General features: G+C 42.5%; 1 protein-coding gene across 1 annotated transcript in view; it reads left to right on the top strand.

Moving 5' to 3' along the window:
• Positions 1-1,456: 1,456 nt before the first annotated feature.
• Positions 1,457-21,569, top strand: part of asmt (acetylserotonin O-methyltransferase) — a 25,364-nt gene continuing 5,251 nt past the window's right edge. Inside the window, exons 1-5 of the mRNA XM_034236927.1 lie at positions 1,457-1,558; positions 8,871-9,045; positions 9,434-9,563; positions 10,478-10,546; positions 13,724-13,842. Of these exons, the coding sequence (XP_034092818.1) occupies positions 1,457-1,558; positions 8,871-9,045; positions 9,434-9,563; positions 10,478-10,546; positions 13,724-13,842 (595 nt within the window). The remainder of the gene's footprint in view (positions 1,559-8,870; positions 9,046-9,433; positions 9,564-10,477; positions 10,547-13,723; positions 13,843-21,569) is intronic.

The following is a 21,569-nucleotide window of genomic DNA, read 5'->3' as shown; positions in this document are numbered from 1 at the left end:
CGTTGGGTTGCTTTAAAGTCAAGCTTCAGTTTAAGATTCACCCTGTAATAGAAACATGTGATGGAGCATTACTAACCTGACTCAGATGGTTTGTTTCACCAAACCATCTAGGAAAGCTCCATTGGAAGCCATTTGGAAAGGGCAGGCACTTTCAAAAGCACTTGGCAGGTGATTGGATCAATTTGTCTATCACCTTCTATCATGGGCCACTTCTGATTGGTTAACAATGTCTGGTACATGTGGAGTACAGCACTTCTGATTGGTGTGGATGACTGACACACAAGAAAAAAGAAAATAATGTTTAAAAAATCGCAGGCTTTGTGATTTGATAATCGCATCATTTCAAATCGCGATTTCGATTTAAAATCGATTAATCGTTCAGCCCTACGCTGCTACATTGACATTGTTACTCGACATTGCAAAGCCCTCTTGTTTTGTGTACTATGTTCTCATGATCTAAACTAGAGAATGCGTTGCATACACATTGTTAATATTAAAGTCAAAAGAAAACTTGAGTTTTCTGCCTCTGTAACTTTGTACTTAAAAACTGTCACAACAGATCTTGAAAATGTTATCTCTATTCAAACTAAATTCCTGAAGGAACATGGTGACAACTTCCACAACTCCAGACCTGTGACATGGCCGTCTGTGTCATTACTGTAGGTCTGAAGCCACCATTAGTCTCTCAGTGTAGGTGCAATCAGGCCTTATGGAGAAGAGATGGAGAGCACATCTTTTATAAAACACCGTTCCCCCCCCCCAGAGGTTTGGTAGTCCAGGCGCTATAGGGCTGCTCAATTAATCGTATTTTAATCGCGATTACGATTATGGCTTGCAACGATTACGAAAACAACGTAATCGAAATAAAACGATTATTTTTTTATTATTATTACTTTTTTCAGTTGAATTATACTTAAAGTTCAGGGTAATCAACTGTTAAAAACATACTGTTCACATTTTTTTTCTCCAATAAATGGATGTTTTCAAAGTCAATGAATAATCGCATTTAATAATCGCAATTACAATTATTGACCCAAATAATCGAGATTATGATTTTTGCCATAATCGAGCAGCCCTACCAGGCGCTACAACCACATTTTGGTGTCAAAACACGTCTGGTGTGAGCATTTCTGAGTGAAAGTCTCCATCCAAGTGAGTGTGAGTGATCATGAACAAGGCAGCAGTGTATTGCCAGAGTTATTTCTTTGTCCACTGCAGACTGAGCCCCTGCTCTAATCTGGGTTATCTGGCTGTAATCAGTTTAGCCTAACCATAACCACTGCTGGGTGGGCACTTTGTGTTGCTTTAGTCTGCGCCTGTCTTCACTGCATCCACACACACACACACACACCTGCTGAAGTGCCTCAGGAGCAGGACTGATCAACAGGAGACGTTCACTTTGCATGTTGAAGACATTTTTAGATTGTTTTCAGGGAGTCCTGTCCAAACTGCGGCCATGGCAGAGAATCAAGAGGGGGCTTCATCTGAGGGGAAACCAGCTGCAGACATGTATCCTAAGAAGATCCTGGAGTATATGGAAGGATTCCTCATCTCCAAGGTAACACACACATGTTGTGCATACATACTGCCCTTCATGGGTCACAAACGGGGATGCATCTCCCTTTTACTCAGTTTAAAGCTAATGACCCAAAGTGTCTCATTCTTTTCCTGAAGGTTAATGTTACATCAATGTGATGTATTTTCATAAAAGCAAAAACAATGTTAATCAATTGGTCAATCAACAGAAATGTATTGTCAACATTCTTGAACAAAATCTTTAGACACAATTCTGAAATGTTATTTTATTTTGGTTTCACAGAACAAAACGAATATTAATTGCAGCCCTAATCTAATTGAGGCTTTGTCACCAACCACTCGTCAGTTTTCTGCATTTTTAAAAATAATTATATAAACTATAATGGATGGATGATGAAGCTTCATTTGAAGGATTCCAAGGTATTTCAGCAAATGGTAACTAGAGAAAAACAAGAGAAATAATTATAGTTAATGAATACATCAGAAAAGGCACAAACATGTACAATATGCTCAGCAGTCTTTTATTAAAAACATTACTGATGTACATCAAAATTGCAGCTAAACTCACTCTAACATGACAGTTAGAATGCATCTTTAATATTAAGTCTAGTTAATCCTTTACTCTGCATGTTAGTGACCTGCATGTACACCTGAATGAAGCACCACAACAAATGATCACAATAAACACATGTGTGCTCAAGGAGATAAGTGTTGCTGCAGACAGACTGCACTCTATTGATCATCTACTGACTGATTCTATAATTTAGGGTGCATTTCATCAACAAAACAGTACAAAAAAAGTGTTCTTTCTCAATAGAACAATCAGTGGTTCAAGTTAGTATATTCCTCAGTGTAACATATCCACTAGTTGCAAAGCTTAAACATTTTTTTATTTTTTTTTATTTTAAGGGAAAGGATGTTTTCACTACTCAGTTTGTCAACTATGTTACGGACAAACTTGATGTCATTACAATCATTTGATTAAGTCCTGCACTTCAAGTAAAATCAAATTTGAAAGGCTCTTGAGTCTATTCTACCATATATCCAAATATTTTTTAAAGATTAAAAAATAATTGTATTAAAGTTTTGTTCAGCACTGTCATTAAGGATAGGGATATTTTGTATTATAAAACTACCATACAGGTCATTTTGATAGTTTTAAGAGATGTCATGTAAAACTCCAACCTGTGTAGATATACATTATACTATAAAGGATATCAGAAGCACTATTTTAGATATTTAACATTTGAAAAAATGAGGTGTAACATAGTTGACAATGAAAGTCAAACATTTGACGGAAATAACATAGTTGACTGGACACATTATTAACCATCAGCACTATGTTCATTTCAAGGCAGAAGTGCAAAATTCCATTGATAATGATGTGTAATGATGTCTACATGTCATACAAATTGTCAACTAGGTTACCTGTCAACTAAGTTACTACAGTTATTACAGTACTGGGTAACTTAGTTGACAGGTAACCTAGTTGACAATTTCCCTATTTTGACCCATCATTTGGTAGGCCTTGCCTGGATGACCACATGTCATTTTCTTTACAGGTTAACATCACATTTGAACATATCATTGAGTTAAAATCATTAAGCAATTGTAAACCATAACAATGTATGTAACATTGTTGATGGTCAATTAATATACTCATTGACAATGTGCACATCAAATATTGTACAAAATTAGAGGACAATCACCACAGTGTGTTCAAAATGTCTGCCAAAGAGGAACATGGCATCATGGTTGGCATGGTTGACATGGTATTGGGACAAACCATTTTTGAGTTAAAGGGGGGAGTTCTGTTAGTAACATAGTTGACAGAACTTTTGCGGACATTCATATATTAAGATATTTAAATTATTTAAAGGAGGAAATAAATTTAAAAAATATTATTATTCTTTAGTATTTAGACTTGTGAAATAAATGAATACTTTTTTTGTATTTACTTTAATGTTTTTTATTCATTATTTTGAAACCAAGACACCCTCAACTGAAAAGCAGACATAGCAAAAACTATAGGTTACTTACGTAACCCCAGTTCTCAGAGTAACATGAAGTGAGATGTCTCACTATGGGATGCGCCTCATCGCGGAGCAAACAGAAGCATCAATCTCATTACGCCAATCCTGATTGGCTGGTGATCTTGACGTCAGCGTCAGGGAATTCACCCCCTATAAGTAGCTTGCGCCACGACGCATGCGTCATTCAAAATAAGCACCTCTTCTCGCTTCACCATAGCAAGGAGGGTCGTCTGGTGAGACATCTCACTTCATGTTACTCTGAGAACTGGGGTTACGTAAGTAACCTATAGTTCTCATTCATAACACTCCGTTCGATGTCTCACTATGGGAAATTGTAGCTCCCGTATTGTCAGACGAGCTTATCTCTAAGCACTGCTTGAGTCACACTGGGAGCAGAACGTCCAGCCTGTTAAGAGGCGGACAAAAGTGAGCGGCGAGGACCAGCTCGCCGCTGCACCAATGTCTTGGATGGGAGACATCCTGGACAGAGCCCAGGATGCAGCCAGACCCTGAGTCGAAAGAGCTCGCGGACCCGAGCGTGCCTGCGAACTCTGACTCGTATGGGCCCCAAAGCAATTGCTTCCACAAACCAGTGGGAGAGCCGTTGCTTAGTAACAGGCTTGCCCTTATAAGGGTTAGCCCAGGACACAAGGGGTTGGTCATTATGACGAAGCACCCTTGATCTGTCCCTGTACATGCGTACAGCACGGGCTAGACACGGCAAATCCGGCCGCTGTTCCCCGGAGGAATAAAGTGGCGGGGAGGATGCCTCAATGTCAAATGTGGTACCTGAACCAACCGCCTTAAGATAAAGGCAGGGTTGGGCTTCAACCCCACTCTGTTTGCCCTGGGGCGAACTGAGTGCATGAAGACTGTACAGATAGTGCATGAGTGCCACTGGCTCGCTTGGCAGCTGCCAGGGTCAGCTTCATGTCACACTGTATTCAGATTGTACCACTCACGGGCCAGGCCCATAGAGCCAAGCGCTCTGGGTGTGGGTGAAAGATCGCCCCCCCGCTTGGGACAGTATGTCCCTGCATAGTGGGAGCTGCCATGGCTGCCCGCACAGCAGCTGATATATCTCCGCTAGCCAGTACATAGCTGGCCAGTGCGGAGCTATCAGGATAAGTGTGTGGCATTGCTCTCTCACTCTGGCCAGAGTTGGGGAGTATCAGAGCCAGGGGTGGGAACGCGTACAGAAGGCCCGGGGGCCAATCGTGCGCGAGTGCATCCACGCCTAAAGGTGCATTTAGATCGCGCATCGAAAAGAACAGCTGACACTGAGCGTTGTCTTTCGATGCAAACAGATCCACCGCGGCTCTGCCGTAACGCACCCACAGCTGGTTCACAATCCTTGGATGTAGAGTCCAGTCTGCATAAAGTGGTATACCTCTGAACAGTAGATCTGCCCCGAGGTTCATCACTCCCGGTACGTGCGTCACTCTCAGAGAGAGGAGACGTCTACCGCTCCATAGGATCAGTTTGCGCGCCAGTGTGTGTAACTGGAGAGAACGCAAACCCCCTTGGCGGTTAATATACGATATTGTCGTCGTATTGTCTGTCCTCACGAGGACGTGATGTCCCCTGAGGAAAGGCAGAAAGCGTTTTAGGGTGAGAAACACCGCTAAAAGCTCCAGGTAATTTATGTGCGCCCGCTGGAGGTCTCTGCTCCAGAGACCCCTCACCGGGCGACCTTCATAAATACCTCCCCAACCTGTCAGACATGCGTCCGTGGTGACCACTTTCCGTGAAAAGACAGCACCCATAGGCACACCTCGTACTAGAAAAGTCGGGTGCAGCCAGTGGCGCAGTGCCATTACGCATTTCACAGTAACCATCACTCTCATCCCATGGCGCGCGGAGTTTTAGTACGACCAGGATGGCTAACGCCATGAGCCCCAGCAATCGCAGGCATGATCTGAAGAGAACATGTTTGCGCAGCTGGAAAAGAGCGAGACAAGCTCTGAAAGCTTTCACTCTTTCCGCTGACAAGCGAGCTGAAAAGGGCACCGAGTTCAGGTGTAAACCCAGGAAGAGTATAGACTGCGCGGGGCACAACATGCTCTTCTCTGTGTTTATTATGAAACCCAGATTGAGCAGGTGCTTTACGAGGACATTTGTCTGCGTAACAGCCTCCTGCTCCGACTGTGCGAGAAGCAGCCAGTCGTCCAGGTAGGTCACCAGGCGAATACCCTGTTGTCTTAACGGGGCTATCGCGGCTTCCGTACATCGTACAAACACCCTTGGACTGAGAGACAGACCGAAGGGGAGTACTCTGTATTCATAACAGATCCCCTGAAATGCGAATCTCAGATATTTCCTGTGTGGGTAATATACTGGGATGTGAAAATACGCATCTTTCAGGTCGACTGATGTAAACCAGTCGTCTTGTCGCACGAGCCGCAGCAGAGATGTGTGAGTGAGCATTCTGAACTTATATCTTCTTAGATATTTGTTCAGAGCCCTCAAATCAAGTATTGGCCGAATTCCGTTCCCTCCCCGTTTGGGAATGAGGAAGTACTTGGAATAGAAGCCGCCCTGACTCTGCTCGGCGGGTACAATAGATATAGCCCTCTTTTCTAGGAGTGAGAGAATCTCTCTCTCCAGAATATGGGCTGACTCTCCCCGGGCTTGGGAATACAGATAGCCCGAGAAGCGAGGGGGGGTGACGGTGACTTGGAGTCTGTAGCTCCGTGTAACTGTCTTGAGAAACCCAAGCAGATGTCGTGAGCATATCCCGCTGTATGCTCCTTAGAGCCAGCTGAGATGTCATGTCTCTTCCCCTCTGACTCTCTATTTGTTGTGTTATGGGGCCCTCCAGTGTCTGAGCACTGTGGTGCCCCATTTCGACAATCCCCACCGACACAGCGCATGCGTGTGGCGGTGGTGCCCTTACGGCTCCAGCCGGCACTGCGCATGCGCGTGACGGTGGTGCCTTTACAGCTCCAGCCGGCACTGCGCATGCGCGTGACGGTGGTGCCTTCACAGACCTGTCAATTGTCCGCCCTTTGAGAGAGGCCGTAGCTGCTCTCAGAAGGGGAACAATTGACGGACTGTTTATTGTTTTTAATTGTTTTTCTTTTCATTTTTTCGAGCTGCGCCCTTGGCTCGAAGCCTGGATGCGTCAGCGGAAAATGTTTTATGACAGAAAAATCAATAAGTGTGTGACATGTGATATGCGGACTTGAGGATGGTGTTGAGGCATCTCTCGAGGCGGCGGGAACACATTTAGAGCTGGGGAACCGTAGACTTCCAGCTCTGTCACAGATGGGTGAAGGAGGGGCTGTCACGCCGCTCGCTTCTTCTTCCTCGACTGCTGGCCGAAATTCTGGGTTGGCTGCGCCTGGGCTGCAGCCGGAACCGGAGATTTTCTAGGCCAGCTCGCCCTCGTCCCCTGCCTGGGCTGGGGACTCGGGGCGGACTGCGACCTCTGCGTTTTCGGTATTTTGAACCGAGCAGGGTTCGGGGCAGCTTGGACGAAGGGCTGCCGCTGCGAAGGCAGCGGCTTGGCCCTTCGAGGGAGGCAGAGGTGGAGGGCCTCGTCCTCCTTCTTTTTCGACTCGCATCTCTTCTGCATGGAGGCAAGAGCAGAGCCGAAAATTCCCTCGGGAACGATGGGCATGTCAAGCACATCCTCCTTTTCCCGGTCTGGGAGGTTGGTGAGGTTGAGCCATCTAGCTCTTTCCTGCACCACCATGATCCCCATTGTTTTGCCCGTGGCCTGGACGGCGCAGCGTTGGACACGGAGACAAATGTCTGTGACCGCGGCCAACTCGTCCAGAACGGCCGGTCCAGGATTACTCGACATATCCTCACAAAGCTCCGCTTGGTATGCGGTTAGCAATGAGGAAACGTTCAGAACCCTGGCGGACAACGCTGCGGCTCTGTAGGACCGTTCAGTCATGGTCGACTGGAAACGGTCCACCTTCGCTGGCAGCGTGGGGTTCCTGCTTGGTGACGGGCCCATCCTCGGTAGGATGCGGGCTGCCACCAGCAGTTCCATCGGCGGTATGCGGAGCAGGCCGAGCCTCTCCATACCGTCGCAGTCTAGGGAGGAGGCACCCTGGATTGGGGCCTTGTTGCTAAAGGGTCGGTCCCTCCACGAGACCGACACCTCATCCAACATCTCCGGGAAGACCGGGAGGAGTTGCCTCCTTGTCCTCGTTGCTTGGGGAGAATGTTTCCCCTCGTAACGGGACCTGGCGGTCTCCTTGGCCATTTCGGGCCACGGGATGCCTGAAACGCAGCGCGCTGACACGCGGCCTGCAGGTCCATGCTCAGACAGGGCGAAGCTGGTGTGCTATCGCCCGGGAGAGCAGCCATCGCTCCCGGCTTTGCCGTTTGAGCCGTTGACATGAAGATATCTTCTTCTTGCTCATCCGAATCAGACAGGAAGGACTCAGAGGTGTCCTCTTCGTCCTCCAGTCTAATTCCAGGACATCCTCCGCGGGCGAGACCATGGTGAGGTCTCGCCGGGAGCTCCCGCCTGGTGAGGCGTGGTGCTCCGTTCCCGCGTCTCAACAAAGGGACGATGTGGGTCCTTTGTTCTCAAAGAATATTGACTGGTGTGTCAATATACTTCTAATCCTTTTCTCCTCCGTGAGAGAGAAAAAGAAAAGCGTCCTCGCTACCGTGGTGTCGGTAGTAAGGGGAAGCTAGCTAGCAACAGGTGCGTAGCTAGCTTGAGAAAAATCAAAACCTTACCTTACTTTCCCGGGGAAAGAAACGGCGAGGTCGATTTCAATACTAACTGGCGTTAGTATTACCGTCTTCCTGCAAAGCAGAAGGAGTAGCCGGCGAGCGCCCATCGACCTAAATGGTTATATTTGGGTTCAGTCTGTGGACCGTTAAGCTTGTCCGGCTACTATAGAGATGTGCTCTGAAGCGAGAAGAGGTGTTTGAATTACGCATGCGTCATTGCACAAGCTACTTATAGGGGGTGAATTCCCTGACGCTGACGTCAAGATCATCAGCCAATCAGGATTGGCGTAATGAGATTGATGCTTCTGTTTGCTCCGCGATGAGGCGCATCCCATAGTGAGACATCGAACGGAGTGTTATGAATGAGAACTGACAATTTAAGAACATCATGACACATTTCAAGCTAAATAAAGCATAAGATGCACATAATGTGTGTGTGATATTATCATGCTTTCCAATAATAGGCAAAATATGATATTTTTGAAGAAAATAGTTATAATTATCATCAATGGACATCAATGGACATGGAATGTACCCTAAATTGTAGAATCCCTCTACTATGAATGAACTCCCCTTTAGCTGTGTCTCTCTCTGACACAGACAGTGTTCTCCTCCTGTGAGCTGGGGGTGTTTGATGTGCTGCTGGCTGCAGAGCGCCCCCTGTCTGCAGAGGAGATCAGTCAGGCCATAGGAGCCAGTCTGGACGGCACAGAGAGGCTGCTGGCTGCCTGCGCCGGCCTGCAGCTCCTCAACACACACCGGGACAATGGACAAGGTCAGCAGTAGCACACACACTCTTCAATAGTCTAACAACCTCTAAATAAGTTAAGTGGTCAAACTTTGAGTAATTACAATGATTATAAAAGACGATTTGAAAAATAACCCTGGCAAAACTGTTTCCTCACACTTGTTTCACAGATGAATGGAGGTACATCATGGATTTGACTTAAAACAGTCAATCACCAGAATGTTTTATTTCTCTCTCTTGATTTTCAAGGCTTCATTATTTATTTTATCATGCGTGTTATACATTGTCAATTGCTCCCCCACCAACGTGCCCACCTCCCTATAATTGTCCTTGTCTCCAATGTGGACATAAAAGATCAAAACATCTGCACTGATTTAGCCCCCTCCTCCTCTCTCTCTTCTCCCACCTGTTTCAGTGTGCTACAGTAACACAGAGCAGGCCAGTGTGTACCTGACCCGCTCCAGTCCTGTCTCTCTCTACCAATCCATCCAGTACAGCTCCAGAACCATCTACCTCTGCTGGCACTACCTGACCGACGCTGTCAGGTCACACATGTTTTTTTTTTAAATTACAAGTTTTTCGTTTTAAGCTTTAAAATGTCAGATCGCAATTTCCCCTAAAACAATGTCATGAACAACCAAAAATGTTCAGTGTAAATTGCAATGTTACAAAATAGGAAATGCAAACATTTGAGAATATTAAACAATCAATCAATTTACATTTCTTGTTTAGTCTCTCATGTGGGGGATTGTCTTTGCTCCCTCTCGAGGTGCTTTGCCTTTCAGATATCTTCACAAGGACCTGTCGAATTAAACATGTGTTTGTATAAGAAAATCTGTAGAGGACCAATATAGGTAACAAAATGTAACTTGAGAACACACAATGCTGCAAGGGGAGTTGAGCAGATAAAAACAAGAATCATATCAATGGGCTTTATAACTGCTTATAAAATACAAAGACATTGTTATTGTTAACAATTCCCAGGAATTTTGTTATTCAATTAAATCAGTAAGCTACAATTAAAATCACACACAGGTAGGGCTGGGAGAACTGCATGTTTTAGGATGTAGTCCTCCTTCTCTGTTTGAACAGTGGCTTAAATGGATTTTATTCTCATTGTTATGTCTGAGGGTAGACAGACAGCAGCCCTTTGTGAGCAAAACTGAAAACAATTACCAGTTAATATGCTTCTTAAGGAAGAAGACACCCTCTTCTGTGTGGGAATGTACCACTGAATCATGTGAATGTACCTTAAAATAGACCGCAAATTGATGTAAACATAGCATACCTGAACAGTGGAGATGAGATAAAGCTGAAGCAGAATTTAGAAATACCTATCCCACAATTTGTACACTCGAATTATAAACATATGTGTGAAAATATATAACATATATATATATATATATATATATATAACACGTATCATGTTGTCATATGAATATGTTTGTCTTTTTTCCAGGGAGGGTAGAAACCAGTATGAAAAGGCTTTTGGAGTCAGCTCCAACGACCTGTTTCAAGCTCTCTACAGGTACAAAACACACACACACACACACACACACACACACACACACACACACACACACACACACACACACACACACACACACACACACACACACACACACCACACACACACACACACACACACACACACACACACACACACACACACACACACACACACACACAAATGTTTGCTTATTTAAATTCCACTCCTTTCTCTCCATCGTAAGCCTGTCTGTCATCCTCTTCCCTCTAAAAAAACAACTGGTGGGCTTCATTAGGAGGCAGTGGGTGTGTGAGGGGGAGACAGAGAGACAGCAGAGGGTTTGGGCGGTGATGTGAGGGCGCTTGCAGCAGAGATATAGAATATCTCTGCCATTGTCCTTGAGGTCTCGTGTTTATGGTAACTAGTGCCCACAGTTTTAACGCTTCACTGATCTGCCGGTCAGCAGTTTTCAGGGGTCACACGCTCAAAGTCTCACACTTTGTTTGCTAATAGGTTTCGATGAGCCCGCCCGAGGCACCGTACTGTAGAACACTGCTGCTCCCAGGGGATCAGAGGCCGTCAAAACTCAAACACAGTGCTAAAACATCCTGCCTCAGTATGATTTGCACAGCCATTTCACTTTGATGGAAGCTGATCTGATGCGCACAAATGGAGGATGAAACAGATGTTAAAACGCAATTTTCCATTATTACTTTACTCATAAAGCAATGGAATGTACCAACACCAATGTGCAGATGTATGAATTATTTTCGCACACCAATATCACAAATCTTTCTCTTGATTTTTTTAGATTTTGAACATGTCATGCAAGTTATGTTTGTATGTAGCTGCTTGTTGAGGGTTCTACACAAGCTGAACTATCTCTGTAATTGATTCATTTTGGTCCTCATTTCCTTTTGAAAAGCAGCTGATGATCTCTCAAAAACAGCCTCTTTAACAAAAATGCAAAATGAGAATATTCCAAATATGAATCGTGCACACATAATGTAATACACCCTCGTGTAGATGAATTTGCAATTCAACTTTAATTGATTGAAAAAGAAAATACCCTCGGAGAAAAACTCTAACACCTGCGCACAATTGATTTAATTTGGAGTAGCAGTTGTTTGTCCCCGCTGATTTCCCCTGTGAATACTGTGGGTAAATTAGCAAGAGGGAAACAACCGCTGAAGTAATTCACTGCATTCTTAGAGAGCTGGAGCAGAGCAGGAGGATCCGAAGCTGGCTGATGACTCAGACTCCTGTTTACTCATCGACATTTAGCCAGCCGTGTACTGCACCTGAATAATTCACTGCCCGGTCCCGTCTGCAGCTTCAACTCTCATACTCGAGAAAGCAGAGAAGATTGAAGTGAAGACTGGCTGCAGAGCTTTTGAGATTTCAAAAATATACAAGACATTGTATCTGAATACGTTCTACGGATGAAAACTTCTCATCGTTTTGTTCAAAGCAGGTTGATGTGTGGCATGGATTTACATGTCATTTTATATATATATTTCTTTATTTCAAATAGTTTGAGGGGTTAGATAAGTGGTTGATATGCTTCACTTGATATGGTCATTAGTAATTACATTGTTCATCTTAAAGTCCATTAAAATAAGTCAAACTTCAGCATAAAATAAAGAAGTAAACACATAGTGTAATACATGTAACCCATTAAATTATGAATGTTACATAGTTAATATTTTCATTAATTTAATCAATTAGCCTGATGCTGTGAAATGAACATATTGATGTATTCATTATCATATTATCATTATTACAATCAATGATAATAACAATGACTTTAACTGTACACAACCTTTCATGTGCTAAATGAAGCTCAAAGTGCTTATCGCACTAAATAAAACAGGCAATATATTTCAAATAAAAAGAATATATTTCATAAAATGTAATAGCCTACAAATAATGTAAAATATCTTAATAAAAAAATAGAATTAAAAGTCAAAATGGTATTTGAAAGAAATACTAACATATTCAAATATTTCTGATTAATTATTAGTTTTTATTTTCTTTGACAGAATCAAATCAATGTCACATTGGTCTAACAATTATAATTATTATACCACATTATTTCTCCAAGATATGGATGTTGGATCAGCCCAATGAGATTCAACCATCAGTCAACAACACATTGGACGCACAGAAATTAAAACAACACATTAATTACAATCTCCATTTTTGGTAGAGGTCAAAGCATAGTCAAAGTGTACACTACTTTAAATTATATTTTTCAGTCCTTTTTTTAATTATCTGTACAGTAAATGGAGAGGCTAAAGCATTAAGACAGCTATAAAACACACAACAGAGATCAGGCAGCCATGATCCGTAACCCAGTCAGTGACAGAGATATGACAGAGACCTGTGGGGATGTTGAGAACACAAACAGACTGATCACAAACCACCATGATATTACAACAATGTATATCTAAGGACAGAGATAACCAGAGTGTGCATGTAAATGTGCTCAATCGGGAACAAAAAGGGCTGCAGATGTTATCGTTGGGGGCATTCGATAACTTACATCCAAGATGTTCTCAAATTAAAGCTGACAGTCTGCTGTTTGGCCTTACAGTCATTTGTATCTGTTCACATCCGATGTAATCAGTCTGAAGCCGCAACCATGAGTCACTTTCAAAGTTCCCCTGGAGGTCAGCTGGAGTCTGGTCCAGTGGATTGCTGATCATTTTGCTGCAGTGAAGTTTAGATGAATACAAGTTTAGTGTTGCAGAACAGATGATACTCAGAGTGTGTGTAAATGTATGTGTGTGTATATAGTATGTGTGTGAGTGAGCAAGAGCCAGGGTGTAGCAGAATAAAAGAGCCTGTGGTGACTGCTGCTGCTCTGAGGAGTCTCCACCTCATCACCCAGCACTCTGTCCTGCCATGGGGCTATACACACACACACACACACACACACACACACACACACACACACACACACACACACACACACACACACACACACACACACACACACACACACACACACACTGTGTTGCTACTGGAAGAAACTTTGTAGATGATGAGGCTCTCTGTGTGTGTACGTGTGTGTTTGACTGTTTATTGTAGACACAGAGTAAGTAAACTTAGGTGACAGCTTACAGAAAATAAATGTTGCCTTAATACACAGAGATTGAAATGAAAGAAAACATGTTCTGAGAGGAATGTTTTTGTGTGTGTGTGTTTGTGTAGGTCTGATGAGGAGATGGTGAAGTTTATGCAGTTAATGAACTCCATTTGGAACATCTGTGGTAAAGACGTGGTCACCGCCTTCGACCTTTCGCCTTTCAAGATCATCTGCGACCTTGGAGGTACGTTTGTGTGTGTGTGTGTGTGTGTGTGTGTGTGTGTGTGTGTGTGTGTGTGTGTGTGTGTGTGTGTGTGTGTGTGTGTGTGTGTGTGTGTGTGTGTGTGTGTGTGTGTGTGTGTGTGTGTGTGTGTGTGTGTGTGTGTGTGTGTGTGTGTGTGTGTGTGTGTGTGTGTGTGTGTGTGTGTGTGTGTGTGTGTGTGTGTGTGTGTGTGTGTGTGTGTGTGTGTGTGTGTGTGTGTATGTATGCGTGTGGGTTCATCAAGTCACCGTTTCTAATTTCCATAAGGTTGTGGGTTCACAGTCATTAACATTTAAAATGGTTGCTGTCATGTGTGAGACAGCTGGGCAAGCCACACACATATTAATATAGTACAGAGTGTGTGTTTGTGTTGTGTGTGTGTGTGTGTGTGTACACACAGTCAGCTGTAACCTTTATTATACCCCTCCACTTTAAGTTAATGACCCTTAATAAATCAGTCAACCTTGCCAACACACACACAATTCAAGCTCACCTCAACCTGAAGTAACATTATTGTGTATGGGTTAGTAGCTTTATTTTTAAAATACATGTTAAACATAGGTTGATCAGTAAAAAACACCTTAAAATATTTAGATGTCTTGGTTGGTATTACATAAAATTGTACATTGCAAGTGTTTTGATATTTTAACCGCTGGACCTGTCCCCACTTATAGTGGTGGATACATATAATTTATTTCAATTTGTACCATATTTTAATATTACTCGGTAAAGCCCATTGTTATAGAAACTGAAATTGACCATCAACTCTCAAGCTTTGTCACTGACATATTTCTCTGGCTGTCAGGCTGAACATATATTTTACTGACTTTGGTAATGGCCCCGGAACAAATGTTAGTGACTTATGGCGCATTTCCACTGCAGCGGGTAGCCCCGTTTAAGCGTCCTTAACCGTCCTCAAGCGGCCAGGCCAGTTTTTGGTGGCCTTTCCATATAGCCTAGTACCGGCTAGTGGGTACTTTTTCCCTCTTTTTCCGGCCCCATAAAATCGTGGTTCTATCAGACCAGGGCCAGGGCTGAACTAGTGACGACAACACTCTCGACTGCTGATTGGTCAGAGAGAATCGTCACAAGATCGCGCGCGAGTTCATCCCTAGCGTCGCATATATATTTAGAAGCAAGCTTGCAGCATTTTTATAAACAGCATTTTGTAAACGGAGGAGCTACAAAAATGGCTACGTCTAATAAGAAAAGCACACCGTGGTCGACCGAGGAGGTGACGACGTTCCTACATCTCATTGGGGATGATCAAATCCAGCGGGAGCTCGACGGAACAACTCGAAATGTGAAGCCGATCGCCCCGCCTACACTGCGTTGCTACCCCAGGTCCTAAACTGTAATGGAAATGCGCCACGGCCTCGGACGGTCAGCGAGGCAGCCCGAGGCCTGAGCGAGGACGCTTAGGGACGCTTAAACGGGGCTACCCCGTTGCAGTGGAAATGCGCCATTACTCAATACGTAACGGTAAACAGGTAGCACCCTTCCTGATTTTCTCTATGAATTCTTCTTACTGAAAACACATTTATTTACAGAGCTCCCTTTGAACAGAGGATTTCTTACAAACTGGTTTCCACAAAGACGTAAGGGTACAGGGATAAAAAGATAAGAAAAAAGAATACTGAACAGACATGACACGACCTCAACAATATGAGATCAAAGAAATTCAGAAAATAAGACAGGAACAAGAACAGAGCAGGATCAAAAAGAAAAATGAATCTTCTGTTATTACAGGAAGTTTCATCTCCTGCTGAAAACACCATGATATGAATAATAAGGGAAAGCTTTTCTGTGTGAGAAGTTGCCACTTTTTTTCCATTTTGAACTGAGAGCTGAGCTCCACTCATGCACCTCCATCAGTCAATAGTGGAAGATGATGGATAATAATGAAGCCGTAATGGGATAGGAATAATGTTCTTTCTTAGAATAAATGTTCAGTCTGCGGCTCGGTCCCTATACAACAGTGGTTCTCAACCTTTTTTCACCAAGTACCACCTGAGAAAATAGATGTCTCTCCAAGTACCACCATATGACCAATGTTAAAATACAGTCTATGCACAGTTCATGCAGGACTCTGAGGCAAATGTATTCATAATAACATTATCTATTGTCAGCCACAGCTACATGTACAAAGGTCTCTCTCTCTCTCTCTCTCTCTCTCTCTCTCTCTCTCTCTCTCTCTCTCTCTCTCTCTCTCTCTCTCTCTCTCTCTCTCTCTCTCTCTCTCTCTCTCTCTCTCTCACACACACTCATCACTGACTCACTCACACACCACAAGTGAGAATATAAAGAACAATAATAATAACTTATTCTCACACAACAAATGACAACCGTACATACATGTACCAAATACCAAAGTGTGAATGTCCTATCGGGAATTCAGTTACACAATAATAATGACAGCCTCCAGGAGCAGATGAGTCTATACTAGTGCTGTAGCGACTTCAAAATATCGTCGACGACATATTTCCGCGTCGACGCGTCGCTACACACACGTGGGTCACCCAAAGCAACAAGCAGTTCGCAATCGCACTTCAAACACAATGGAGACTGAAACGGCTACCACCTCCTCCTCACAGGATTGCGCACGAAGCCCCCAAACGAAAACATCTCGCCCTAGGTCTTCAAAAGCATGGGAATATTTTAAAGTTAGTCCAAAACGCAAAGATATTTATATATTTATATCTCACTGAGACTGCTGCATAGCCTAGCAGAAGCAGCAGCTAGCTGTGGTGGCTACCATTAGCAGCTAGCATTTGCTCTCCGATTTTTACATAAAATGGAATTATGGATTATAAATTCAATCATTTTTTTATACATAGACGTTAAAAACCTATGGATTAACCGATTGTAATGCCATTGAACACGTCTTTTGATCAGATTGACAGCTACGGTGGTGAGACGATCTCCCTAGAAGCTCTGTGAAGGTACGTGTTGTGATGACTGTATTTGCTTCCCCTGTCGCGAGTCCGGATCACTCAGTGATGATACTATATACCTACATAATCTGTGGAGTCTCAGCTTTAATCGGATATATTGTATGTGCAGCTACGATAAGTAATAAGGGTACTTTTATCTTGAGTTCTGTGCCAATGTCCGTTAGCATTTTTCGCTCAGGGGTCATTTAGATGCTTCTTATGAGACTTGTGTTTTGTTTGGGTAAACATAGTTTGTATCGTCAGTTAGCTGAGATTATTTCCGTTAATCTGGTATAACACATTAATAGGTTCTTAAATATTAAGATCCCCTGAGACACAGTATCGTGAAAAAATGTGTTTTTACATTACGTTTTTTTTACATTACGTTTTTTATGAATTGAACAACAGAAAAATAATCGTTAGATTAGTCGACTAATCGATCAAATAATCGCCCGATTAATCGTTTTCAAAATAATCGTTTCCCCCCAGCACTAGTCTATACTAAGGGCTAATAGCTAATCTTCAGTCTGCTAATGCTGATTGATTGCCATTTCTGTGGTGGCAAAGTAAAAAAAAAAAAAGATAACAATTAAGGACAAGTGTGTGCTTTTTCAGCTTTTGACCTCGGTCACAGCCTTCTCTCCATTCTTTGCGCAAATGCCTTTTTCCTGAGTCACTTCTTCGTTGATGACTGTCCTCCTCATTCACTTGTTCACTTTCGCTGGTAATATTCTCCTCTGTACCTCTCTAACAACCAGGGGCGGATCTAGACAAATATTCATGGGGTGGCAAGAGGGTGGCAGGAGATTTTGAGGGGTGGCATCCCCTGACAGAAGTATATGCTGATTTAAATCGCAATCATATCAATCAATTAGGGGTGTAACGGTACTGAAATTATTCGGTACGGGCCCTTCGGTTCGGTACACCAAAAGAAAAAAGACTGAAGTGCAAACCCAACTCCCACTAGCATTTAAGCCTCCACCACTCCGCAGAGAGTTCAGGAACCGAGCCAAAGCTATTACAAACGCCAAGTATCCTTATGTTGCCATGTTAGCAAAGCGCTACCTGGCTGTGTCTGCTACCTCTGTCCCTAGAGAGGGTGTTCTCCACAGCAGGAGGCATTGTTAGTGCCAGCAGATCTGCCATTTCAGCAAGCAATGTGGACAAGTTCATCTTTCTTTAAACAACATGAAAATACAATGACAAGCAAGTCCTAATGTCAAGCCGGCTGCTTAGGTACAGTACAGTTCAAATACAGATTATTTCAGTTCATCGAAATGCTGCACCTTAATGTTTATTTTACTATATTTTGTATTTATTTGAATACATTAGTCAGTTTAATAATAATTTAAAAACAATATTTAATGTTTTGTGATAATTTTTTCTGCTGTACCGAAAACGTAACGAACCGAACCGTGACCTAAAAACCGAGGTAGGCCTACGTACCGAACCGAAATGTTTGTGAACCGTTACACCCCTACAATCAATGTTAAATTGGAAAGCCACAATATTAATATTTTAACTCAATCACATAGGTGATATTATTGTGGCACATCAGTAAAGCCTTACATATAAGGTGGCCGACGTAATTTAATGAATTTTAACTTGAACAATAACTGAATGAAGTTGTTTCACTCTTAGACAGCAGGGGTACCAATCTATGCAGACTGCTGCAATAAGTACATTAATTAACTGTCTCATTGATGTTTGTCTGGAATGAATTGATACTATTAACAATCATATTATTCCTATCAGCTGTCAATCACTGTTAATAAATAATAATAATAATAATAATAGATTTAATTTGTTAGCGTTTTTACAGGTGCTCAAAGACGCTTTACAGATATAGTGAAGACTGTTATGATTCACATATTCATTTATTATTGAATAAACTATATTTTTTGGAGGAGTTAATGATGAATGTTTCATCAAGATGCTTGCTCGCCCTCCTTCAAATTTGTGAAAACAAGTAATTATATCATTATTGATATACAGTTACAACCTTGACTTTACATCAGAAAGAACAAACATTAAAGAAGTGACTAACTGATCAGTTAGGGTTAAAAAACGTATATTCAGCTAAAACATCGCTGCAGTGTTATGATCCAGTGGAAGGTCCTTAACCTACTGGCCTAGTTAAATCAAAGTGGTTACTTTCTGTTGGCTGGGCCAGTGTAGTTTTACACACCGTCTTATTTTACTTTCTCAGGACTTAAAACTGTTTTGGGGGCAGACCCCCTCAAAGAAAAAATATATATACACGCATACAAGGTCATCATCTTAACAGTTGTTATTCTCATCGAGGTCATCCGTGATGAAGAGCATCAAGTTGGCATGTCTATTACAGCTGAATGCGGCGATTACTATTTTTGTTCAGCCAAAACGCTCACAAACTTATTAAGATCAACAGCTGTAGTGCGTTTTTTGATTCAATGCTGAGTACAGCCAAACTGACGTTTCTCTTCTCTGTCATTGTAGACCGCAACTACCTCATTCCTTCAGTGGCTTGGGTCCGAATGCTTCTCGTTTTGCGCCGTCCCCCGGTTCAAGTGAATTCGCCACCAATCATATTTCCACTCTCGCGCCAGGACCCGGGGAGGGGTTACATGACGTGCATCTTGTGCTGCATTCACTTGCACTCGGACATTAGAGACTTTCTCTCATAAATGTCCGATGAGCCACAACTTTTCTTTCAAAAACAAAGATGCCAACTGGGGTGGGCAGCTGGGGTGGCAAGGCTATTGTTTAGGGTGGCAGTTGCCACCCCATGCCACCCCGGTAGATCCGCCCCTGCTAACAAACATCATTCAGCTTTCTTCTTTCTTTAGCTTGCTTGCAACGTTCGCTAATCGTTCGCGGGTAGTATGGTCGTCATTAGCAATGCCAGAAAAAGAAAAAACATTTTAATTTCTAAATCTAAAAACAACAATAGCCTATAAGAATGTATTCAAACCAGAGTTTCAATTATCTCAAGCTTATTTTCATTCGTTGTAGTATTTTGATAGTATGATTTATTTTGTAATTAATGTTATTCAATCAAGCCTCAAACTCACTTGTCCCTATAGCCTGTTTTAAATTGAAGTTGTCTGAAGTCCTTACCACCAGCTGCTCTTGCAGTAATAAGTAGTGTATCTTTCTTACTGTCCCGAATGTGCACAATGTAGTGACTGCTTTTCGTCTTTTTGTTTACTTAGTTGTGTTCTCTGTATTTTATATGTCTGTGTTATGTGCAAGAACATGTAACGTTGCTGCCTTCTTGGCCAGGTCAGCATTCTAAATGAGATTTTGTCTCAATGTTTTCATCTGGTTAAATAAAGGTTCAATAAAATGTAAAACAAATGTATATGTCTGATTCCTACGCGTACCACTAGCGGGAGCTGGCGTACCACCAGTGGTACGCGTACCACAGGTTGAGAACCGCTGCTATACAATGCTATACTCTGTGATAATCACATTTAATGACTCAGCACATTATCCATGAAACCTGTGAATCCCCAATGTGAAGCCCTGAGCCTGTTTTTCAGGTCTCAGGCTCGAAAATGACATTCCCAGAACAAATGATCATATCTTCCCTTCTAAAGGGTTAAATTAATAATATTTTTTCTCAAAGCAAGGTTACATCTGTGAGTTGGATGTAGAAGTGTCAGAATCAATATAGATGTTTTTTATTTTAAGTCAATTTCAGATTGAACACAGTAAAAAAAAGTTTACTTATAGTGAAAACCACCCTTGAATGATGAGATGATAGACTAAAAGCTTTAGGAATCCAAACTACAACATATAATAAGTACCCTGTATCAATATTGATGCAAAACAAGTTAAATTGGACCTTTTTAGAGAGATTTAGCAAAAGAAACCCCACTTCTGGGATAATTTGGAAGGATTTTCCATATCTCTGGCCCCCCTTGCTCGATTTTGCTGATTGACATCTCTTTCTAACCGTCAGAGCCAATGGAATCGAGGGGAACTCCCACATACTCCTTATTTGGTAATATGTGTGTGTGAGACTGACGCATAGCCAAAACCGGAAGCTGCGATAACTCTGGTAGCTACCATTAGCAGCTAACTTTTACTCTCCGATTTTTACATTAAAATGGAATTATGGATTATAAATAATTTTTTCAAATCAACAGAAACATTATCAACCTATGGATCAACCGATTCAGTCGCTTTTTTTCTCGTTTTCATGCCATTGAATACGTCTTTTGATCAGATTGACAGCTACGGTGAGACGATCTCCCGTAAAAGCTCCGTAAAGGTACGTGTTGTGATGTCTGAGTTTGCTTCCCCTGTCGCGAGTTCAGATCACTCAGTGATGATACTATACCTATATAATCTGTGGAACCTCAGCTTTAAACGGACATCTTGTGTGCAGCTACGATAAGTAATAAGGGTATCTTTATCTTGAGTTATGTGCCTAAGTGCGTTAGCAATTTTTGCTCAGGGGTCATTTAGATGCTTCTTATGAGACTTATATTTTGTTTTGGTAAAAATGGTTTGTATCGTCAGTTAGCTGAGATTCTTCCCGTTAATCTGGTATAACACATTAATAGGTTCTTAAATATTAAGATGCCCTGAGACACAGTGTCGTGAAAAGAAAAAAAAAGGACCCGCCGAGGGGGGCTTTGGGAGCTTAACAGGAATCATGGTTAAAAGTTGAGAAGCAAGCTTTGTGCAGCAGACATTCCGGCCCAGACTGAGCGTATCTATCATTGAAATGGATAAAAGTTCCTCAACATTTATCAAGAAAAAGAGAGTCAAGAAGAAAAATGTAAT

Source organism: Gymnodraco acuticeps, unplaced genomic scaffold, assembly GCF_902827175.1.
Source record: "Gymnodraco acuticeps unplaced genomic scaffold, fGymAcu1.1, whole genome shotgun sequence".
In the NCBI taxonomy this organism is placed as follows: Eukaryota; Metazoa; Chordata; class Actinopteri; order Perciformes; family Bathydraconidae; genus Gymnodraco; species Gymnodraco acuticeps.
This window is presented reverse-complemented; position numbering and strand designations above follow the sequence as displayed.